We start from the raw sequence: 19,221 nt of genomic DNA on the forward strand, positions 1-19,221 counted from the left end.
TTAAACCAGCCCCTCTGCTATGACTCATAAGGCTTTCCCTGTTGAATTCATTGTCAATGGAAGACTCTTGTGAGTCTAGTTGAAAGGGAATTACTTAAGGAAGAAACCAAGCTTGATCACAGTCTGTCATCCTCGACTTACAATTCGCCCTCTGTGTGTTTTTGTTCTCTGTGTGTGGTTTTTTTTTTTTTTGAAGATGGTATGAAACAGCCTCAGTGTTTGTTACGGCTTTCTGTTTTTACAAGTAATTATTTAATACCTTCCTTTTATGTTGCTGTCGAATTTCGCCATCGTAATAAAATGAAAAGATATCTGAAGAAGTAATCCATTAGCCCAGCAGCCATCATTTTAACGAATTGTTGTTTTCCAAACTTGATGTATCGTTTTTATTTTGTTAGCTGACACAAGACACATTTAGCTCCAGGCTTGAATAAATCCCATCTCAGAGCTTTAAAGTTTGCCTTCCATCTACAGTGCAGTGCCATTAACCTTCAGGTTTGCTTCTCTCAGGAAGTCGAGGGATCCTTGCCTTACCTGCTGGTGTTGTGTGGAGACCACGGCATGTCGGAGACCGGCAGCCACGGAGGCTCTTCGGAGCCGGAAGTCAGTACACCTTTGGTTCTCATAAGTCCAGCCTTCAAAAGAAAAGGTAACTGTTCTACTGTTTAATGCTTAATTTTAATGTTTCCTTATTTTCTGTCATATGCACTCGCTTTTTAGTTCCATCTTAATAGTACCAGTTTGGACGTCATTTTACTGCTTTATTTTGGTTCATATTGACATTCTGCTGCTGCACATCCATGATCCAAATCTCCTGTTCCACCACATCCCAGCAGTGTATTGTTGGATTTTAGATGTGGTGACTGTGGGATGAACTCATTGTCATAGTCAAAATGATGGACGCTGCACTTTCATAGTTTGAGATGATTTGAAGTTTGAGACATGGCACATTATCTGGTCAGCAACAATAGTCAGGGAGGCTGTGATGTTTAAATGATGCTCAATTGGCACAAAGGGACCCAAAGTGTGCCAAGAAAATATCCTCCATGCCATTACACCAGCAGCAGCATTGAAACAAGGCAGGAGGGATCCATGCTTTCATGTTGTTTGCTCTGGCGTCTGAATGTCGCAGCAGAGATTGAAGAAAAGCTGCCTGTTCAGAATCTCAATCTTCTGCTCCTCAGGTTTGATGGTCCTGTGCAAATTGTAGCCTCAGTTTCCTGTTCTCAGCTGACAGATGTGGTCTTCTACTGCTTCTGCATTTGGAAGGCAAGGCTTAACATGTTCAGAGATGCTCTTCTGCATACCTTGGTCGTAACTAGTGGGTGTTTGAGTTGCTGTTCTCTTCCTATCAGCTTGAAGCAGCCTGGCCATTCACCTCAGACCTCTGGCTTCAACTAAGCATTTTTACCCCAAGAACTGCTGCTCACTGGACATTTTCTCTTTGTATTTTTTGTACCTGCTCTATAAACCCTAGAGATAGCTGTGTAGCAAAAACCCTGCAGATCAGCAGTTCCTGACCAGTTTCAAACCAGCCCGTCTGGCACCAACACAACGCTACATTCAGAGTTACTTAAAACACCTGTGACTGTGTGTGGATGTTCATATGAAATATGGCTCAGGACATGTTCAAGTAATCCACGTGAGCCAAATACTTCAGACTGTATTAAATGCTCAGTTTACATGTTTTTTTTGTTCTGTAAAACACCTTGTAGTGGGTATATTCTGGCCACGGAAGCTCAGGCCTTCTCTTTACAAATCAGCCAATCATAAGAAAGTTGGCTTAAAGGGAGGGTAACAGGCGCTTGAATGACTTATTCCACACCATTTATGCATTCTGATTACTCAGTACTTCATATCTTTGATTGCAGAGAATTGGAATAAGAATCCAAATGAGCTGTGAACAACCCAAACATGTTCATGAAATTAACAACAGGCTCTCCAGAGTGAGCTGGTTTAAAACTTCAACAGTAGCAGCAGCCAGGAATCTGAGGTTTTGACATTAGCAGGGTAATGCACAGAGTAAATGATGTCAATTTTGGGAAGTTGCAGGATGTTACGAGAAGATTAAATGTGATCAAATCTGCTCGTGTCCAAGAATGGAAAATATGGATCTGGAAGTGATCAGAACAGGTCACGTTTAAAGGATGCAAGTGGCAGCAGACTTGCCATTAACTTGAAGAGCTTGTGTGATTTTTGTAATGTGTCTGCCAGCTGCTACAGCCTTTCTTGAGTTCTCACACATAACGTTTCATTAGTGTGAGGAACAGTGTCATTGCACACAGAGGCTTATGAGCAGAGCTTTCTTTTGCAGCAATGAATGTGTTTAAGTGTGAAAGTACGGTCGTGATAATTGCTTCTTTCTCAGCCAAGTCTATTTTTGAAACTGTCTTGGCACTTACTTTTTTTAATTTTATTTTTTTATATGTGAACCATTCACCTTAATTAATCATTAACAGTTAAGTGGAGTTGCTACAGCGTGTGTGGTTTTGTTTGTACTTTATGCCTCCCGCTGGGCTCACAGTTTGACTGACTCTTTTCTTAACCACCAGAGGTTTTTGGTTTAAATATTAAACATGCAACAACCACAGAAAGTTGATGAAGTACGTTTCAAATTATGTGTTTTCTTCAATGAAATAAACTCTTCTTTTGAATGAATTCATTCATTCAAGTTCATTCATAAACCGGTGATCTCTATGCCAAACACGGAGTGGAAAATATTGTACCTTAAAGTTTTTCTAACGAACATAAAACAAAATCCAAACAGGTCTGAAACATTGAATATGTAAGTTTAAATGAGCACGATCAAAAAATATCACGAGGTCTTTTGCCGCCAGTGTTTGTAGAGTGTTTGTGTCCTATTGAGACAATTCGATTAACGGTAGTTAAAATAAGCAGAAGCCTTCAGGGCCGAACAATGAAGGCAGTGTGGAAGTGGTGTGATGCCACCCATCAGAAGTTTGGATTTCAGTTTTGGTGAGTGACATTTTAGTATTTTATTCAAGTAGCCGTTTACCTGGAACCTATCAGCAGATACGTGTGTCTGTGTGTTTCACCCGTATAGTTCATGGATGCCCCTCACTAACCAATAATGTTAGGTTTAGTTGATAACTGAGCAGTCCTTCTCTGGATGGATGGATTTCTAGCAATCATGAAATATCCCTATAGTTCCTTGATGTAGGGACATTTTTATGTTATTATCTATTTATTTGAATCACTGAACTACATTGAGGACACTGACGTCTATTTAAAGTTCTGTACCTTGATTTTTTTCTTTCTGTAGGCACAGACTTGTTACTCATTACCACTTTAGATGTAAATATATTGATGCAAGTGTGTTCTATTTTAATGCATCAGTTAGTGCAATCAGTGGCCTTCATTAGCAGAACTTTATTTTGAACGTTGTGAGAATGATAGGTCATTAGCAGAGAGCTCATCTCTGTTGTTTTCATTAGAACGTGCTGCGGACGATCAGACTTCAGCACCACCTCACTACCTCAGCTTCACTTTTTAATCTGAATGCATCATTGAGAAAATAAAACCCTCTTACTGCAGATTGACAACACATTTAATTGATGTTACTTGGGGCAAAGCTGCGTTAATAAGACACTGTTGGTATCAGAAATCTTCTGGTTATTGTTTAGCTCTGTAATTGTCCTTTTTTTTGCTTAGAAAATGTATTTTGATCATTTGTATTTATCTTGGATTTGGACACAGAAAGAATGTTTTATTAAATTCTCCTGACAGTGGAAAGTTTGTGTTTGCTCAAATGAAATCTAGGTGGATTTGTGACTTTATAGGAAACTGGTCTGACAACTTAAAAAAAAAAAGTGTGCTGTGGAAACTTGGAGTCTGCATTGCAGATGGAGTGCATTATGAGAGGAGTTCCAGCAAAGGAGCCATCTTTTATCCAAAGAAATGTGCAAAAAAACGTTGTTTTTTTTATTTATTTTTTTATAGATTTGATAGATCAGGAAGACACTTTGAGTTTTTTGTTGTTGTTGTAATAACACATAATTAATAATGCATTAATTCAGCAGATTATTGTCATACATTTTTGTCCATAGGTTTGTGGACAATGAGACCTCTTTTGTAATGTTGTAGCACCATGTACCATCATAGTGGATTTTAAAAACAATCAAGTTGTGATTGATGGTCGGCCTCCATCTTTAATTCAAGGAGTTTAACAACAGTTTTAAATGAAATTTGTAGCAATTACAAACTTTTCATTCAACGTCCCCATTTTCAGATGCTCAAATGTGATTGGACAAACTAGCATCCTTTTAAATATAGGGACTGTATTTAATACTTTAATGGAAATCAATGACTCTTTGTCTCTGGAACCTATAAACCAAATGCTGTGTTTCCTCCCTTGAGATGCTCTGGTAGGCTTTTACTACAGCTGCTTTTTTGTCGATCTGCGCCTTCAGTTTTGTTTCCTTTGGCCTCCTTCGTGCTCTGTAGGCCTCCTATTGAGAGCCTCAGGCAACAACTACCAAATCCAAGTTCAACACTTGGAATTAACTCCAGGTCTTTTCTCTGCTTAATCTGGGATGAAATAACGAGTGAACAGGCCTCTCCTGGCAATTAATTTGATGTCTTTTCCAATTACTTTAAAATGAAAAGGGCATCCTTTGTATACAAATGGCCGTAATTCAAGAAGCTGACTGAAATCAACACTTGTTTCTAAAAGAGGTCAAATGAAATAGAATTCAATGGGGAAATTACCATTGACTCTTTTGTTTTGTGACTTCAATAATTATTTTACTAATGATGTTAAGGTCTCAGTCACTAGTTTCAAATTTTAATGAATACAATATGATGTTCATCTTGTAAATTATGGTCCCATTAGGCTGCAGCCACACAGGGAGCAATTGGATTTTCGCCCATCGCTGTGAAGCCGGCATTACAGACTCTGGCTGCCTAAACCTTTAATATATTTACTACCAGGTTATATATCAGTCAGCAATACCCTGTGCTCTTATTGGTAGTTGCTTCAATCACTCCCCTCAAAGTAGACTCAGATTTATCTTGGGATCCACCCACTTGGTGTCGGGTTTTTTAACCTCATAGTCACTGAGTGTTGACTTTTTAACCTCGGCACTGTGAATTGCTTCCAGCACGAACGCAGCTTTAGAGTCATAAAGGGGCACAAAGCAGGATATTGTTTATTGCAGACCTACTTTGTGTCTGACCCTGTGAAAGTGCAGTGTCCATCATTTTCTTATTCAGATTTAATCCACCTCTTGCTCCTCACATCCTGTTTCAAAAAGTTAGGATGGTGTTATAGCGTTCTTCATCTTTTATATACATCCTTTGAGCTGGATTTTAAAAAATAAATACGCAACCTTTGTGGTCATAAATGAAAAAACATGGTCGACACACATTTGTTTTGGTTTGATGTGCTAGTGCTCAAGCTGTGACCTCCAGAAGTTCTGAATGATCCCTCACTGTACCATTTCAAAAATGTATGACTGGTTATGGCTGTATTTTACATTAGCAAGGCAGATATTGGATTGCACATTGAATTTCCACTAGCTGCAGTTTTCTCAATTATGAATCAGCGTTCAGCCGCTGTAACCTTTAACTGTGTTATGACACATCTATTCTGTGGGAACGTTCTGTGTAAGTCAGAAATTACAGTGCAAACCAAGCAGGTACTGTTCTAAAGAAGTTTCATTGGACGTAACTGTATAGGCTTTTACTTACTGCTTGTCAGAGAACAAAAAACAACATTGTAAAATTCTAATGTGTGGTTTTAAGACACAGTTAATGTGGGATTAACATTTGATAAGATGAATTAATTTTTTCCAGCGGGTTTGAAAAGTACTCGCCTTTGAGAAGAAGACTATTATTTTTTTGGACATTTTTTTTGGGACATTTATCGCTAACTAGCAGATTTAAACAAGGCCGATATCCTTGATAGCTTTGTGGCATTATCCCAAATAGCTATGAGCTTAATACAGCAAAACCCGTGTCTTGTTGCAAATCCATCTCCTTTTAATATGAAATGGATAATTCCCAGGCTTATTTCATTGTGTCCAATTACAAAATTAGATCATAGCTGTGGGGTTTGTCTCATGCTTCAGTATGTGGCTCTCCCATTTCCCCACACATGTGATTTGCTTTGTTCATTTTTGAATATATCACACACCAGTTTAGTTCATCATTGTAACCTGAAAACTTCACTTCAATGACAATCTGGGAAAATACTCCCACTCTCTGTTTGTATACTTGAAAGCTCAGGATAGGAAGCCAAGTATCAACTTAAGTGTCTGACAAGCTTCAAGAAATGACAACCACAAATCGTATAATAATGATATTTTTTCTTTCAATTTGTTCATTTTCTGGTTTCTGATTTAGGCTTCTGTTTATAGTGATCCACAAACAGTCAAAGTAAAAGTTGTCCGTTTTGACACATTTGGGCTTTTACTTTGAAGACAAACCTTCTTCCGTTTGTGTTATCCACTTATCTCCTAGTTGGCAAGTATTTGCAGACACAAATCTAAAACCTCAGATAGCTGTTACCACCGGCTAGTAACCAAAGTTATTGTTTTGGTTGGTACAATTTTGGTGCATGTAATTGCCAGCTTGACCTCTTTCAATCAGAAATTAATAGCAGACAGTTATACCACAATTTTATTGCATTCTTTACGCCCTAAGTCCCTTTAAAAAAAGCAGCTGACTGCAAGTGGTTGCAGACTGGTCCCCATCTTCAAATCATTTGGACGCGAGATCGCACAACTAATGTTTCCCTTGGACAGCTGTAGCATAGCCAGATAGATTGTAGATTCAGGTTGATAGATAGAGCAAAAAAATCACTGTGGGTAACAAATATTTTCAAAACAAAATCAAAATTGTTTGGGCCAAAAACATGCCAGTTATTATTTCACCATCAGCCATTGCACCAGCTGTGTCTTTTTTACTCTGCCCTTTTGCCCTGTCTTCTCAGCGGGAATGGAGAAACCAGGAGTGGTGGAGCAGGTTGACCTAACCCCAACCCTGGCCTTAGGCCTTGGCCTGCCCATATCTCAGAACAGCGTTGGCCGCGTGATCCAGAGTGTCTTGGAGGAAACCTCACTGCGAGACCAGCTGCGCTTCCTGCATCTCAATGGCCACCAGCTCAGCTGCTTGCTCAAAGACAGCATATCCGACTATGAGAAAGGTTGGTTGCAGATTCACTGTGTTCCTCCTCTGGACTCGTTAAAAGCCAAGACCTTGTTTGACAGGTACTCTCATCATTATGCTGTATTGTTTCCTGGCTGGTGATGGTGTCAGTAGCTACTTTTTTTTTTCATTGCACACAGCAGCGTAAGTATGCCAAATAATTTAAGGCATAGTTATTCCAAAATTAAGATATGGAACTTTTTCTTCACCTCATGTCAGTTAGAACTCTGTTGAAGCTGGAACATCCATGAATTCCCATCATTCCCTATTCCTCAGCCTTCTCCTAAACTATTAAAGTTAAGGGAGGCATACTTTAAATTTAAAAAAAAAAGTCCAGCTAATGTCGTAATTCCACAAAGTGAAAGTCATTTATAATGTCGCCTGCTACTTGCATCGAACCTATTCATTGCTTAAAGCTGCACGTTTAAATATTCCCATGTTAACAGTGAGTAAGGATAATGTGAAAAGGGATGTTTCTAGTGACGGACTAATGGAGACCTATACTGTCTTTATACATAATCACAGATTAAGAACTGAGCTAAAAGAAGAGTAAACACCAACATGAGTCTGCTAATTCTATTGCAAGTAGTAAAATAAGCTGTTGAGCTAACATATGTGAACTGATGCTAACACTGTCATTATTGCATTTAAATTACAGTTTAATTTGCAGTCCGCTCAGTTTTGTGCGTATAACAGTTGTGACAGATGGTACAGACTTTAGATGGCTCAAAAGTGATTTACTTTGAGTCTGTCTCTGTGTTTTGGCATCAAAGCGTTTTCTTAGATGGTTTAACCTGAAGCAGTTTGATTAAAGTGAAGGCAGCATCGCATCATCTAACAAGCTCAAAAGATTCTACTTAATTAAGGCTATAATCCTGAGCAAAAATGCAGACTTGATAATTTATATATTTCAACATGTGTCAGATGAAACTGAACCAATTCAAACAGGCGGTTTTACTAGGCACTAATGGGCCTTAATGGTGTTTAGCAGATGTTAAAAAAATATTCTTCTTACAGTTAGAAAATCCTCTAAATGTCTGTGATTACAGTGAGTTTTAAGTTCCTGGTTGTCAAAGATAAACCCAGTGTGACTTTGCAGACATACCATATGGCACTAAAAGCTTTACAATGATATAAGAGTTTGAGACAAAAAAAGCACTAACCTTTGCCAAACATTAGATACTAGTCAGTTTGTTGTCGTGGGAGCGTTTCCAACTCCCACAACTTAGTCTATGCTCTGATCTTCAACATGCATTGTGCATGCATTTGCATCTCTGCAAATGCATGCACATATTCACACATGGCTTTGCTCCCTACTTGCATCTCGGGGTCACGCAGTTTGTCTGAGTTATCCATCTTTGAGTCTGTTCCCCACCCTTCTTGTCTGTCTCCCACTCTTTCTCTTGCCGTCTTTCACTTTCAGAAGCATTCGATACACCAACAGCAGCAATTACCGTCAGTCAGAAGTAATTTATCTTATCTTTTTAAAGTATCCCAAAGAGGCAGAGATAGAACTACATAAATAATTTGACACATAGCATTTTCTTATTTAGAAGTTGTTTTCCCTAAATGTTTTTGCTGACTAAGTTGTATTCTAAGCATGCTATCCTAGAGAAAATGTTGTGAGCAAAGGGGGGGGGGGGGGAGTCGAGAAAAGCATAACACATTTGAGTTTCAGATGATGTCTTTACTTTTTTCATTTTGGGAGTTGACTGGATGGAAGTTAATAGTCCATCATACTATTAACTTCCATGAAGCTGAGTAACTAATGGTACAAATATAGCAGGTTTATAAAATTTGGGCAATAGCACAATGCTTCTGTTTTATTCAAAATGGTTCACAAAAGTACTGGATTAACTTATTTTAAAATGCACTGTGATGTGTGAATGTTCACTTACCGTATTTTCCGCACTATAAGGCGCACTTAAAATCCTTTAATTTTCTCAAAAATCGACAGTGCATCTTATGTATGAATTCTGGTTGTGCTTACTGACCTCAAACCGATTTTATGTGGTACACGGCGCTCAAAACTCTGTCAAAAAATGTTTTAGTACGACTTTGCTAAGCTACAAAGCTAAGCTAATAAAGCTAAGCATTACGGCTACCGTAGTCAGGAGCCTTGCAGAGGAATCTGGGTCCAAAACTGCTTCATGTCCCAAAGTCAAACGAACACTGCAGCATCACTGAGAGTTAAAAACTGTCTAAATTCTTTCATCTTTAATAAAATGATCAGCATTGCTGCTTTACCAGGTGTAACAATTAAGTTTAACATCCAGGCATCCATGAAAACAGAATTTATTAAATTTAATGGAGTTAGAAGTTAGCAGGAAGTTAGCTCGCTAGCTTCCACCTAAATATGATATAGCATGTTCTGACTGAGAGATTTCTGAAACAAATGAAAACGTACAGCTCTGCTATCACTTCCAACATAAATGAAGACAAAAAACTAAACAGCAGTGATGTTTGTAGGGTTACTGAAGTTGCACTAGCTGGGATATAATAATGTGCTACGTGATCGCTAGCGACACAGCTATGCTAGCATAATATAAACACAGTGAAGCTGGAGGATGAACGCTAACTTTTTTCCACTCGATAAAAGTTACCATGAGGGTTCCTGATGGTTAGGGACAAAAATCCATCCACAATTCCAAGGTTAGTCATTAATATACTGCAACAGCATGGGAATAGAGCAGCTGCGAGAGAATTCCACATTAATGAATCAAAGGTACAGAAGTGGAGGAAGTAAGAAGAATGACTTGAGTAAAGTTTGATTTATCTGACTGTTTTGTTCCGCTTAATGCGCCTTATGGTCCGACAGATACGGTACTTACTGTATGGACCTGACTGTTTAAGGACAACACTACTATTTAATAACTCCATCACTTTCAATAACATATATGCACAACTGATTGATGTGTTGTGATATAATTTTGCATAGCAACTCAACTGAATCCTAGATGAAGATTACTTTACACCCCACACAGTAGGTGTAAAAGAATATTAATGCCACAAAATTAATAACTCATGGTCATGATGTAGTCCAAAGGTTAACCCAAGGTTTATCAATCTAGCTAAAAGCACGTTCCCATGCAAGGGCTTCAGTTAGCAGGATCTATAGCAGAGCAACTGATTTTATAAAGTAAGAAACTATCATATTAAAGCACATAATATAGACTGAGAACAACACAGGCTCTGCAGCTGTGTAAGTGTAAATTTAGACCATGTACAAATAGGTTCTTAAAATTGTAAATCAATGTTTTGCTAAAAAAAATTAGGACAGGATTGTAAATCCACATAAGAATCCATATATCCTACTGATCATCATTAGAGACAGACCTAAGACTTCAGATGCTATTAAAAAAACTTTAGACTCTTGCACTCTGCACACAAAGGTAGCGTAATCTGCTTGAGTAGGAAAACAAGTAGGTTTCCAGCATAATTTACTGAGCGATGTACACTAGTAAAGAATAACCTGCTTTTGTGTATAAAGCAGCATTATCCCAGAAGTTACCTGCATGACCCCAAATCCTGCTTCGTGGTGCGGGCTTCTGGTGTCTAGCAGTTCAGAACATCACTAGAGCTTGCGAGAAAACACCAAATAGGTTACTCTTCCACTTTAGAATAAAAGCATGTCCATAGGAAGTTGCTGTCCATAGTAGGGCTGTTCGATATAACGATATATATCGGATGACGATATAAAAACATTGTACACTATTGTTTGTTTCGTGGTGTCGCAAAATAAACTGTTTACGGTAATATTTTTTCATTGTTTTGATGGTCACTGTAGTGGATATATTAATTTCTTAAAGTTCTCTCTTTCTCTTATATTTAATATAACCACACTACGGACGGACAAGCGCCTGTTTTTAGGCGTCATGTGCTAAAAAATAAACCTTAGTCTCAAACATTAAAACAGGCTTTTCCCTGCAGCACGCCGTATAATAAATACTCACAAAGAAAACTTCAGCCGTTATAACTTATGTCATGCATCGGTTAAAACACTCGACTCCAGGTACACGACACCCAGCAGGAAACACTTCATGCAAGTCGAGCTGCCCGAGATTCACAGAATTTACAGAAAATGTTACATTTTTGTGATTTTATATATCGTTATCGGACGATAGATGTCTTATATTGGGATATGAGATTTTGGTCATATTGCACAGCTCTAGTCGATAGGGTACTCCTGTGCAGCAACTCCTGATGATGTGAATTGATTATAGTAAGTGCTTTCATTTCTAAATTTAAATGATTGATGCTTTGTTTTCCAAAGACATTTCTTTTGTTTTAACAGCGATTACTAATGCACTTTGGATCCTTTGCATTTCTTTGCATTAGATGACTTTTCTCTCCACTAAACTGCTTGAAGACCACCCTCTGGAACCTGTAATTACCGGCTATAGTTATCACTATAGGCTGTGATAAGATGAAGTCTTAAGTTCTCCAGCATACTCTTACAAATTTCAAAAATTAAAATAAAATACAGTTAAATTAAATTGTTGCTGTCTTTCAGTGATTAAAAACCCCTGTTGTGCTTACCCTTGTATTCTATATTCTGTGAACAGACTAAGAATTAATTATGCAATTTCTATGCATTACTAACTCATGGCCACTTATGGCCTTGCAATAGTTTTTTCCACCCAGTGTCACCAGAGAGGTTCTGCAGTGGTTTTAATTATCATCTTTCTTTTCTTCTATCACATCATTGAAATAACTCTGAAATGTCAAATCTGAAAAACAGGTTATTAGATTTGTGATCTCTTAAATTTAAGGACCGTTATCAGATCACAGCTTTGCACAAAATATTTGGGTTGCCCTACTGGTCAACCCATGTACTGGAGGCTGTGTCCTCATCTCAGTGGACTGAGTGTGACTCAGCTCCAGGCCTTTAAGGCCCCAATCACACAAGCCTAGAGACTGGTCGGCAGACATCTGCTAACCCCCAGTCATTGGAGTTTGCTGGTAGACACTGTGGAACTGATTGCTAAGGCCTAGAAGAACTAAGGCCTAGAGACATGTCAGTAACTCCCTGGTAAACACTGGTCGCAAGAGAAGACTATGTTATTCCACAACTAGTTGGTGAGTGGTTGGTGGCAGTTGCTACAGTGTAGAAATAAGTATATAAGCTTCCTCCGAAGGGTGGCTGGCCTCTCCCTTAGAGAACCACCTCAACTGAATCCTTTCGATGTAGAGGAGCAGCGGCTCCACTCTGAGCCCCTCCCGGATGACTGAACTTCTTTGGGTATCTGACAAGGATGCCTCCTGGACGCCTCCGGGGTGAGGTGTTCCAGGCGTGTCCCACCGGGAGGAGGCCCCAGGGCAGACCCAGGACACGGTGGAGAGATTATATCTCTCGGCTGGCCTGGGAACGCCTTGGTGTTCCCCCGGACAAGCTGAAGGAGGTGGTTGGGGAAAGGGATGTCTGGGCTTCTCTGCTGCTGCCCCCACGACCCGGCCCCCTTTCTTGCAATTGCTTTTTGTTGCCAGCAGGTTGCTTTAGTCTCACTGTGGGTCTGCAAACACTCGCCAACTACTTACTAAGTGATAGTGAAACTGTGAAAATGTGTGATGCAAACTGGAAACAGAGACCTTTTGGCTTCAGCGTAAAAGTTGTGCCTTACCGTTTCATTCAGCAGACTTTAAAATGCGCAGCTACAAGCCGGAGACTAAATGCTGACAAGTTGCCATCCTCCATGTAAACTATGGGTGATGACAGCAATATGCTACAGACAGGATCTCCCTACTTTCGGGGGGTTCTACTAATTATCAGAGGTTTCCTGGGGTTGCCAACCAATCTCTAGGCCTGTGTAAAGATTTAAACCTATTTATGTTATGATAGCCCTTGTGCACTTTGTATACAAATGTGCCCATGTAAAAAAACAGATGTGGTGAACCGAAGCAAACTTCTACATGAAGTAAATGCAGCATTTTCAAAACGACTACTATTTCCTGTAACATAAAAAAACACTCGGCACTGGCAGCAGTTTTTCCACTTTATTTTGGTCCCTGGTTTCCATAGAGATGGGATGAAATGGAAATTATCTCAGCAGACCTACATTTGGATATGTTGCCTTTTTTTGTATTCGTCCACTTGGGTAATCATGAAGCTGTTATGCAAAAGGATGTAATAGTTGTCACTGCTGGGAAATTCGCCGGGGATGTTATTTTAAGTAGCATGCCTGTTGGACATTTGTTAGGGTCGAATCTTTACTGGGCGTGTGAGGAGTTGCTTAGGAGAAATCCGCCTTCTGTCCGTTTCTGATTTCAGTATTCAATGAGGTTTCATCAGGAAGACAAAAAAGTAGCTCATTGGAGAAAAAACTTAGCAAGGATTTATAATGCTCGGCCACTCTCAGCTTCAGTCTGGTGCACTAAGTTAAATATTTTATGATATTTTTTTTGGGGGGGGGGGGTGTTCTCTGTTTTTGCAGTCACATTTATTAGAGTTACAGTAGACTTAACCTGCAACTTTATAAAGTTCAGCTGTGGCGATACAAACTTTAGAAACTCTCTCTGCCTCGCTCTCTCTCTGTCTGCTTTGCTTCAATCTTCATATTGTGTTTTCGTTTGTTTGTGTGTGTGTGTGCGTGCGTGCGTGCGTGCGTGTGTGTGTGTGCGTGCGTGCGTGTAACCTCAGGCGTCTTGCAGAGCCATTAACCAATCCCTGTACTTTTAGACAGATGAAACATGACCAGGGCCATTGATATTGCATGATTCATGCCTGTGGCTTAAAGTTCTGATATTTCAACCAACCCTTCTGTCTGGCAAAGCCACAGTGACTATTTATCATCTCTGCCTATGCTGCTGAGATAGGTGATTGTTTTTAGTAGTGTGTGTGTGTTTCACTGAAGTATACCACAACTCTACACAAGCCTACACGTTGCTTCGTCCTTGAACAGGCTGAAGTAAAATGAAAGGGAGCATAATTTCATCTGTAAACATGTGAATGAGTCACAGCTTGTCATAGTTAGCATCTTGATAAATTGTACATTGCTTTGCTCCAAACTAAATGGTTTTACCACAGGCGTATTGTTTTCAATTTAGCGAACGTTATTGACACAAGAAAGCGGGAAAAAGAAAATGATGAAATTTAATAGGTTCCTATTTCTGAAAAACAGAATTCAACATCAATGATTGATGAACTCATAAATAGTTTCATTGCTAAGAAAACAAGCAGTTGGAATATGTCTGCATTTTCTTTTGGCTAAATTACAACAGGGTAGGCAGCAATATGAAACCTTTTCTTCACATTTGTCATGGATCAGTTTGGGGTTTTAATGAGCTCGTAGTAAAAATACTCCGCAAGCTGTACCAGTATCAGCCACCTGTGGCTTAACATTGTAATTAATTAATATGTCAGCATATGGGGAAAAATTGGTCATTATTATGAGGAAATAATACCCACAGTTAGCGAATGGTTTATCCTATAACATTAGGAATATTTCATTTAGGTCACCGAGATCCAGGCAGCAAAGTTTTTCTCCTCTAAATAAAAGCTAAAACTTAGTTTTTGTATTTTAGAAGGTTTGTCCTGATTAATCACATGGCAGCAAACCAAGAAATTATGTGAGAATCAAACTGTAAACCTAATGAAATTCCTCATAAACTGTTAAAAAATCAGGTGCTATAAATGTCCTCCTCACTCACTCCCTCCCTCCTGAAATTCAGATTGCAGTAGCTGGAGCATTGCAAATAATAGTGCTTTAAAACATGCTCCCTTCCACTTCTCTCCACTCCAGAGGTGGGATTTGAGCAGTTTCGTGTGGCAGAAAAGGCTCACGGGAACTGGATGAAGCTTTACCTGGAAGGAAACACCTCCGAGGTGCTGACCAACGTGGGCAAAAAGGTCCTGAGGCAGTATCTGGAGGCCCTAGCTGCCATGAGCGCTGCTCTGAGCAAACAGCTGGGCAAGTATGACATGTACTCCATGATTGCAGGCATGGTGTTTGTCTTTCAGGTAAGGACCGAATCATCATATTTTTTTTATCTGCACTCGTAATAGTTTGGTGTGCTGCTTATCAGCTTTAGAGTGTGGGAGTGAGGTGCACGGCAACAAAAAGTAAAAACTAAACCCTCACCAGGTGTCATGCTTTCTTTTTGATAGTGGAAATATTTGTGACAATGAAGCCGTCCTAAGATAGATTTACTTTAGAGGGGGGTCTATTGTGTTTATCTTGTACTGGGCCTTGCTACAACCCATTAGTTCATCCACTGTCTGTTTTGGTTCTTTTAGGTCCTCTTCCATTAAGGCCACTGACCCTTTAAGCCGGCTTTCTTCTTAGGGATATTAGGGATATCCCCTTCTACTGATGTCAGTGATAGCCATGAAACTGTCTGAAATGAGCGTTTATAGCTGAGCTTTTAGTTCACACACACTGAATTCTTTATTTTAGAGAGAAGAGACTTTCTCCTGGCAACCTTTCTAAACAAGACCTACTCATTCAATCTTTTTCTTATTGTACTATTATGAACTTCAACATTTAACAGTTTGAGCTCTTGGGCTTTTTGCAGTTTCTCTGAACATTGCACAGTCTGATCTCCACATGGGAATAATCTTTCTCACTGTAGAATGTTTGGAAATGGCCTTATAACCCTTTGCAGATGGATGGAGAGCAACAGTTGGGTCTCTGAGACCACTGCTGTGGCTTTGCGGTTTGGCATTGTGTTAACACACATCTAAAAGCTCCAGACCATCAAACTTTATAGAGGTGCTCCCTTTACTGAAAAATTTTTTGATTATCAGTACACGGCTGCTATTTACTCTTTTAAGGAAGCAGTAAGGATGCACTTAGTTTTTCACATACTGCTTGTAAATTTGGGCTCACTTTTGCTTAAATATATAATGACCCCTGTCCAGGGTGTACCGAGCCTCTCACCCCATGACAGCTGGGATAGGCTACCCCCCTGCGACCCTGAATTAGATAAGCAGATGGATGGATGTAATGAAACAGTGTAATTTATCATTTGCTGTTTTTCATCCAAGGTTGTATTTACCTAATTTTCAGACCTACTGAGGACCAGATGATTTTTAATCTGTCCTGATCTGTAAAACCTTTTTAGCACGACTGCATAAAAAATAAATAAATAAGAGAAAAGCATCATAAGTCTCTTTCAATTAGAAAATCAGTTAAACGTGTACATGCATGCATTATGTTTGTTATTAAATTGCTCTTCACTGTTCACATAAATTGGGGAGGTTATAAAACTGGAGATTACAATGATTGCATCAGATTTGTAAAAGACTTTTTCTCTCCTCTCTGTCTCTCCTGGCCTTTAAGCTCCTGTTGGTCTTACTGCTGGCTATGCCTGAAGCCCTCAGCAGTGCCGCAGCAGTGGACCTCCCCATCCTCTCGGCCCTGCTCTCCCTGCCTTTTTACCTTTTGTGCCTACTTCTTGCCTCAGTGCACGTCTTGGTGTGCACATCTGCTGGGAGCTCCTGTTACTTCTGCAGCCTCTCCTGGGGTCTCGTGTTTGCTGCCGTTGCCTTCTCCTCAGCAATGTTTTGTATTCTGGTCTCTATAGCAACACGAAGACTCCCCCTGGGTGCAAAGATTCATGGGAAGGTGAGTAAGTGCAGTGAAACACGGGTAGATATTGTAACAGATGTTAGCCCTCAGAGAGCCATACTTACATACAGTGGATCCGCATGTAAAGCATGAATGCACAAGCTAACGCGCTAACCCATTCTGCTGCTCTCTGATTGCTTTAAAGGGACACTGAGGATAAAAGACTGAGTGTTAGTGAATCCAACTATCTCTCTAGAAACCTCGCTGCTTGTTAAACAGATTTGTGTTGTTGTATTTGAATTTTTCACTTCCTGTAGGTAGAGAAACGTTACCTAAGTGACTTTTGGAATTTATTTGAGAGAAAACCTGCTAAATCTACTGGAGCGGCATGCTCTTGTCTGTTGTGCATTCACTTAGTGATTTAGTTTGCAGAGTCTTTAAGGATGTAGATTTAAATCATTTGAGTGCTTCTCAACAGTCTCAGAAAAAAGTTTTAGTGTATTTTCACTTTGACAAGTAAAAAAAGATTCTGCCAAAAAGTGGCTTAAAAGAAGTGTCTGAGTAAGTGCCTCTTAGTCAATTTAAAACTGCAGACAACAATTGTATGCTTCAGAGATTGTGAAGAGCTGCAATAATTACTCTTTGATTACTCTGCAGTATCACACAAGAAAACAAGTGAGAAATAGTAGTGCGTTTAAGCAAATGATATTGTGTTGTTGTTGTGAGTCAGGCACTCGGAGTGACGGTGAGAGTAGCAGAAAGGCAACACAAACAATATTTTTGGACACAGCAGTGATCACATAATCATGACTTCTGACATGCCAGAAGTTTGTGGTGTTGGTGTGTTTACCCTGTGTTTTCTTACCCTGTGTGTGAAACATTTCCATGCTACACAGAAATAATTATTCAAATTGAAGCATTGTTGTAGCAGTATTGTCTGCATTGTCAGGTGGTGGGGTTTATAGGTAGGTCCATTAGTTCTTGTGCAGTGACACATTTTTTGTGGCATGACCGCAGTGGGATTTAAGTTAACCAATCAAGGTGCAATTAAAGTGCAGCTCTTCAACTTTAATTCAGGAAGTTTAATAAAAGTGTATTTTCTGATAGTTCTTAAGTGCAACCAGAAGTTTGCACTCTGTTGTCTCCATTCACGAAAGTGTCTCTTGTGGACCTTGACAATGATGCAGCTACCTCTTTGAGCGTTCTTGAATTATTTTCATCTTCTGTGGTCTTTGAAGGTGTTTGGTGCTCCTGAGCTGCTGAGCTGGCCTTTTCAGGAATATACCAGATTGTTGATTTGGCCTGTCAGTGCGCCCCAGGGTGGCTGTGGCTACAATGTAGATTGCCATCACCAGTGTGTGAATGTGTGTGTGAATGGGTGGATGACTGGATATGTAAAGCGCTTTGGGGTCCTTAGGGACTAGTAAAGTGCTATATAAATACAGGCCATTTACCATTTTTCCAATTTTTTCATTTTTCAAATGGCTTTATGTCTTTGTTTGTTTTTAAATGGTTTTTCAGACTAATACTTGCCTCCTTCCCTTGCATCAGCCTCTCTTTTGAACACAACTACCAAATACAGGTTCACTTGTACAACACTTGGAATCAATTCCAGTTTTCTTTGAATGTTTTTTTTATGGAATAACGAGGGAACAGGCCTCCCCTTGACATAAAACTTTCATATAAAATCAATTGTCGAAGTACTCATGAGCCTTTGAAAACGGGGTGCTGTGTATAAAAACGTATGTTATTCCTCAACAGTAAATTCTGCACTTCTGTTAAAGCTTGTAAATGAAAACTCAAAATCTGATCTTCAAACACAACTTAATTTTTTGATTTTAAATCCACTGTGCTCATGTATAGAGGCAACATTAGAAACATGTCTCCAAAAACAGCAGTTAGCTTGCTAACAAGGCTAAAAAGCACAGCCATACATGACATCATAAACATACAAAACTCTGAAGTGCGTTATATATTCCAACTGCCCCCCCATTAATTATTTAAAAGATGACAAAACAAATTAAAAACACTTATTTGATTCATGTACACATATAAGACCTGACTGGAGAAGTCAATCCATGTAATGTACAATTGCTGCATATTATCACTTTTTAATGTATGCCTCTTTATTGCCAAAAACTTGGCTCCGAGGGTGGGAAAGTGGAGCTGTTTCTGCATAATAAAGTTACGTTAAAAAAAGTTACACTAGTATATAAATGTCTTATAAAATATTATATGAGTGGATGCATCAGTAGACTGTGGTTCTATTAGGCGAGTAGATGCCGTTTCTCAACATACTGTCCAGTTTATTGGAAGAAGAGTTGCTGACTGTGCCCATAAAACTGCGAACTCTGTAAATAAAACAGACACTAACACAGTGGACAGATGGGGTGTCGAGTCTGACTAACAATTAAAATAGTAAATTAGAAGATATGCACTGCCAGGATCCTTTAGGAGAATGACGTAAAAACATCACTCAGGTAGTTTAAAGACAGTCAGGATTTTTACTTGTTGTGAATCTGAATTGAAAATGAAGAAAACTAAAGAT

General features: G+C 39.3%; 1 protein-coding gene across 1 annotated transcript in view; it reads left to right on the forward strand.

The window, feature by feature from the left end:
• The window catches only part of pigg (phosphatidylinositol glycan anchor biosynthesis class G (EMM blood group)), an 88,839-nt gene that overhangs the window by 16,155 nt on the left and 53,463 nt on the right, over positions 1–19,221 (forward strand). The window contains exons 5-8 of the mRNA XM_086306489.1: positions 511–649; positions 6,953–7,165; positions 14,907–15,124; positions 16,446–16,730. Coding sequence (XP_086162615.1) covers positions 511–649; positions 6,953–7,165; positions 14,907–15,124; positions 16,446–16,730 — 855 coding nt within the window. The remainder of the gene's footprint in view (positions 1–510; positions 650–6,952; positions 7,166–14,906; positions 15,125–16,445; positions 16,731–19,221) is intronic.

Source organism: Aulonocara sp. 'chitande type north' Nkhata Bay, linkage group LG2 (assembly GCF_057382095.1).
Source record: "Aulonocara sp. 'chitande type north' Nkhata Bay isolate Kocher_YH1m ecotype deep benthic linkage group LG2, A_spYH_male_GT1.1, whole genome shotgun sequence".
Lineage (NCBI taxonomy): Eukaryota > Metazoa > Chordata > Actinopteri > Cichliformes > Cichlidae > Aulonocara > Aulonocara sp. 'chitande type north' Nkhata Bay.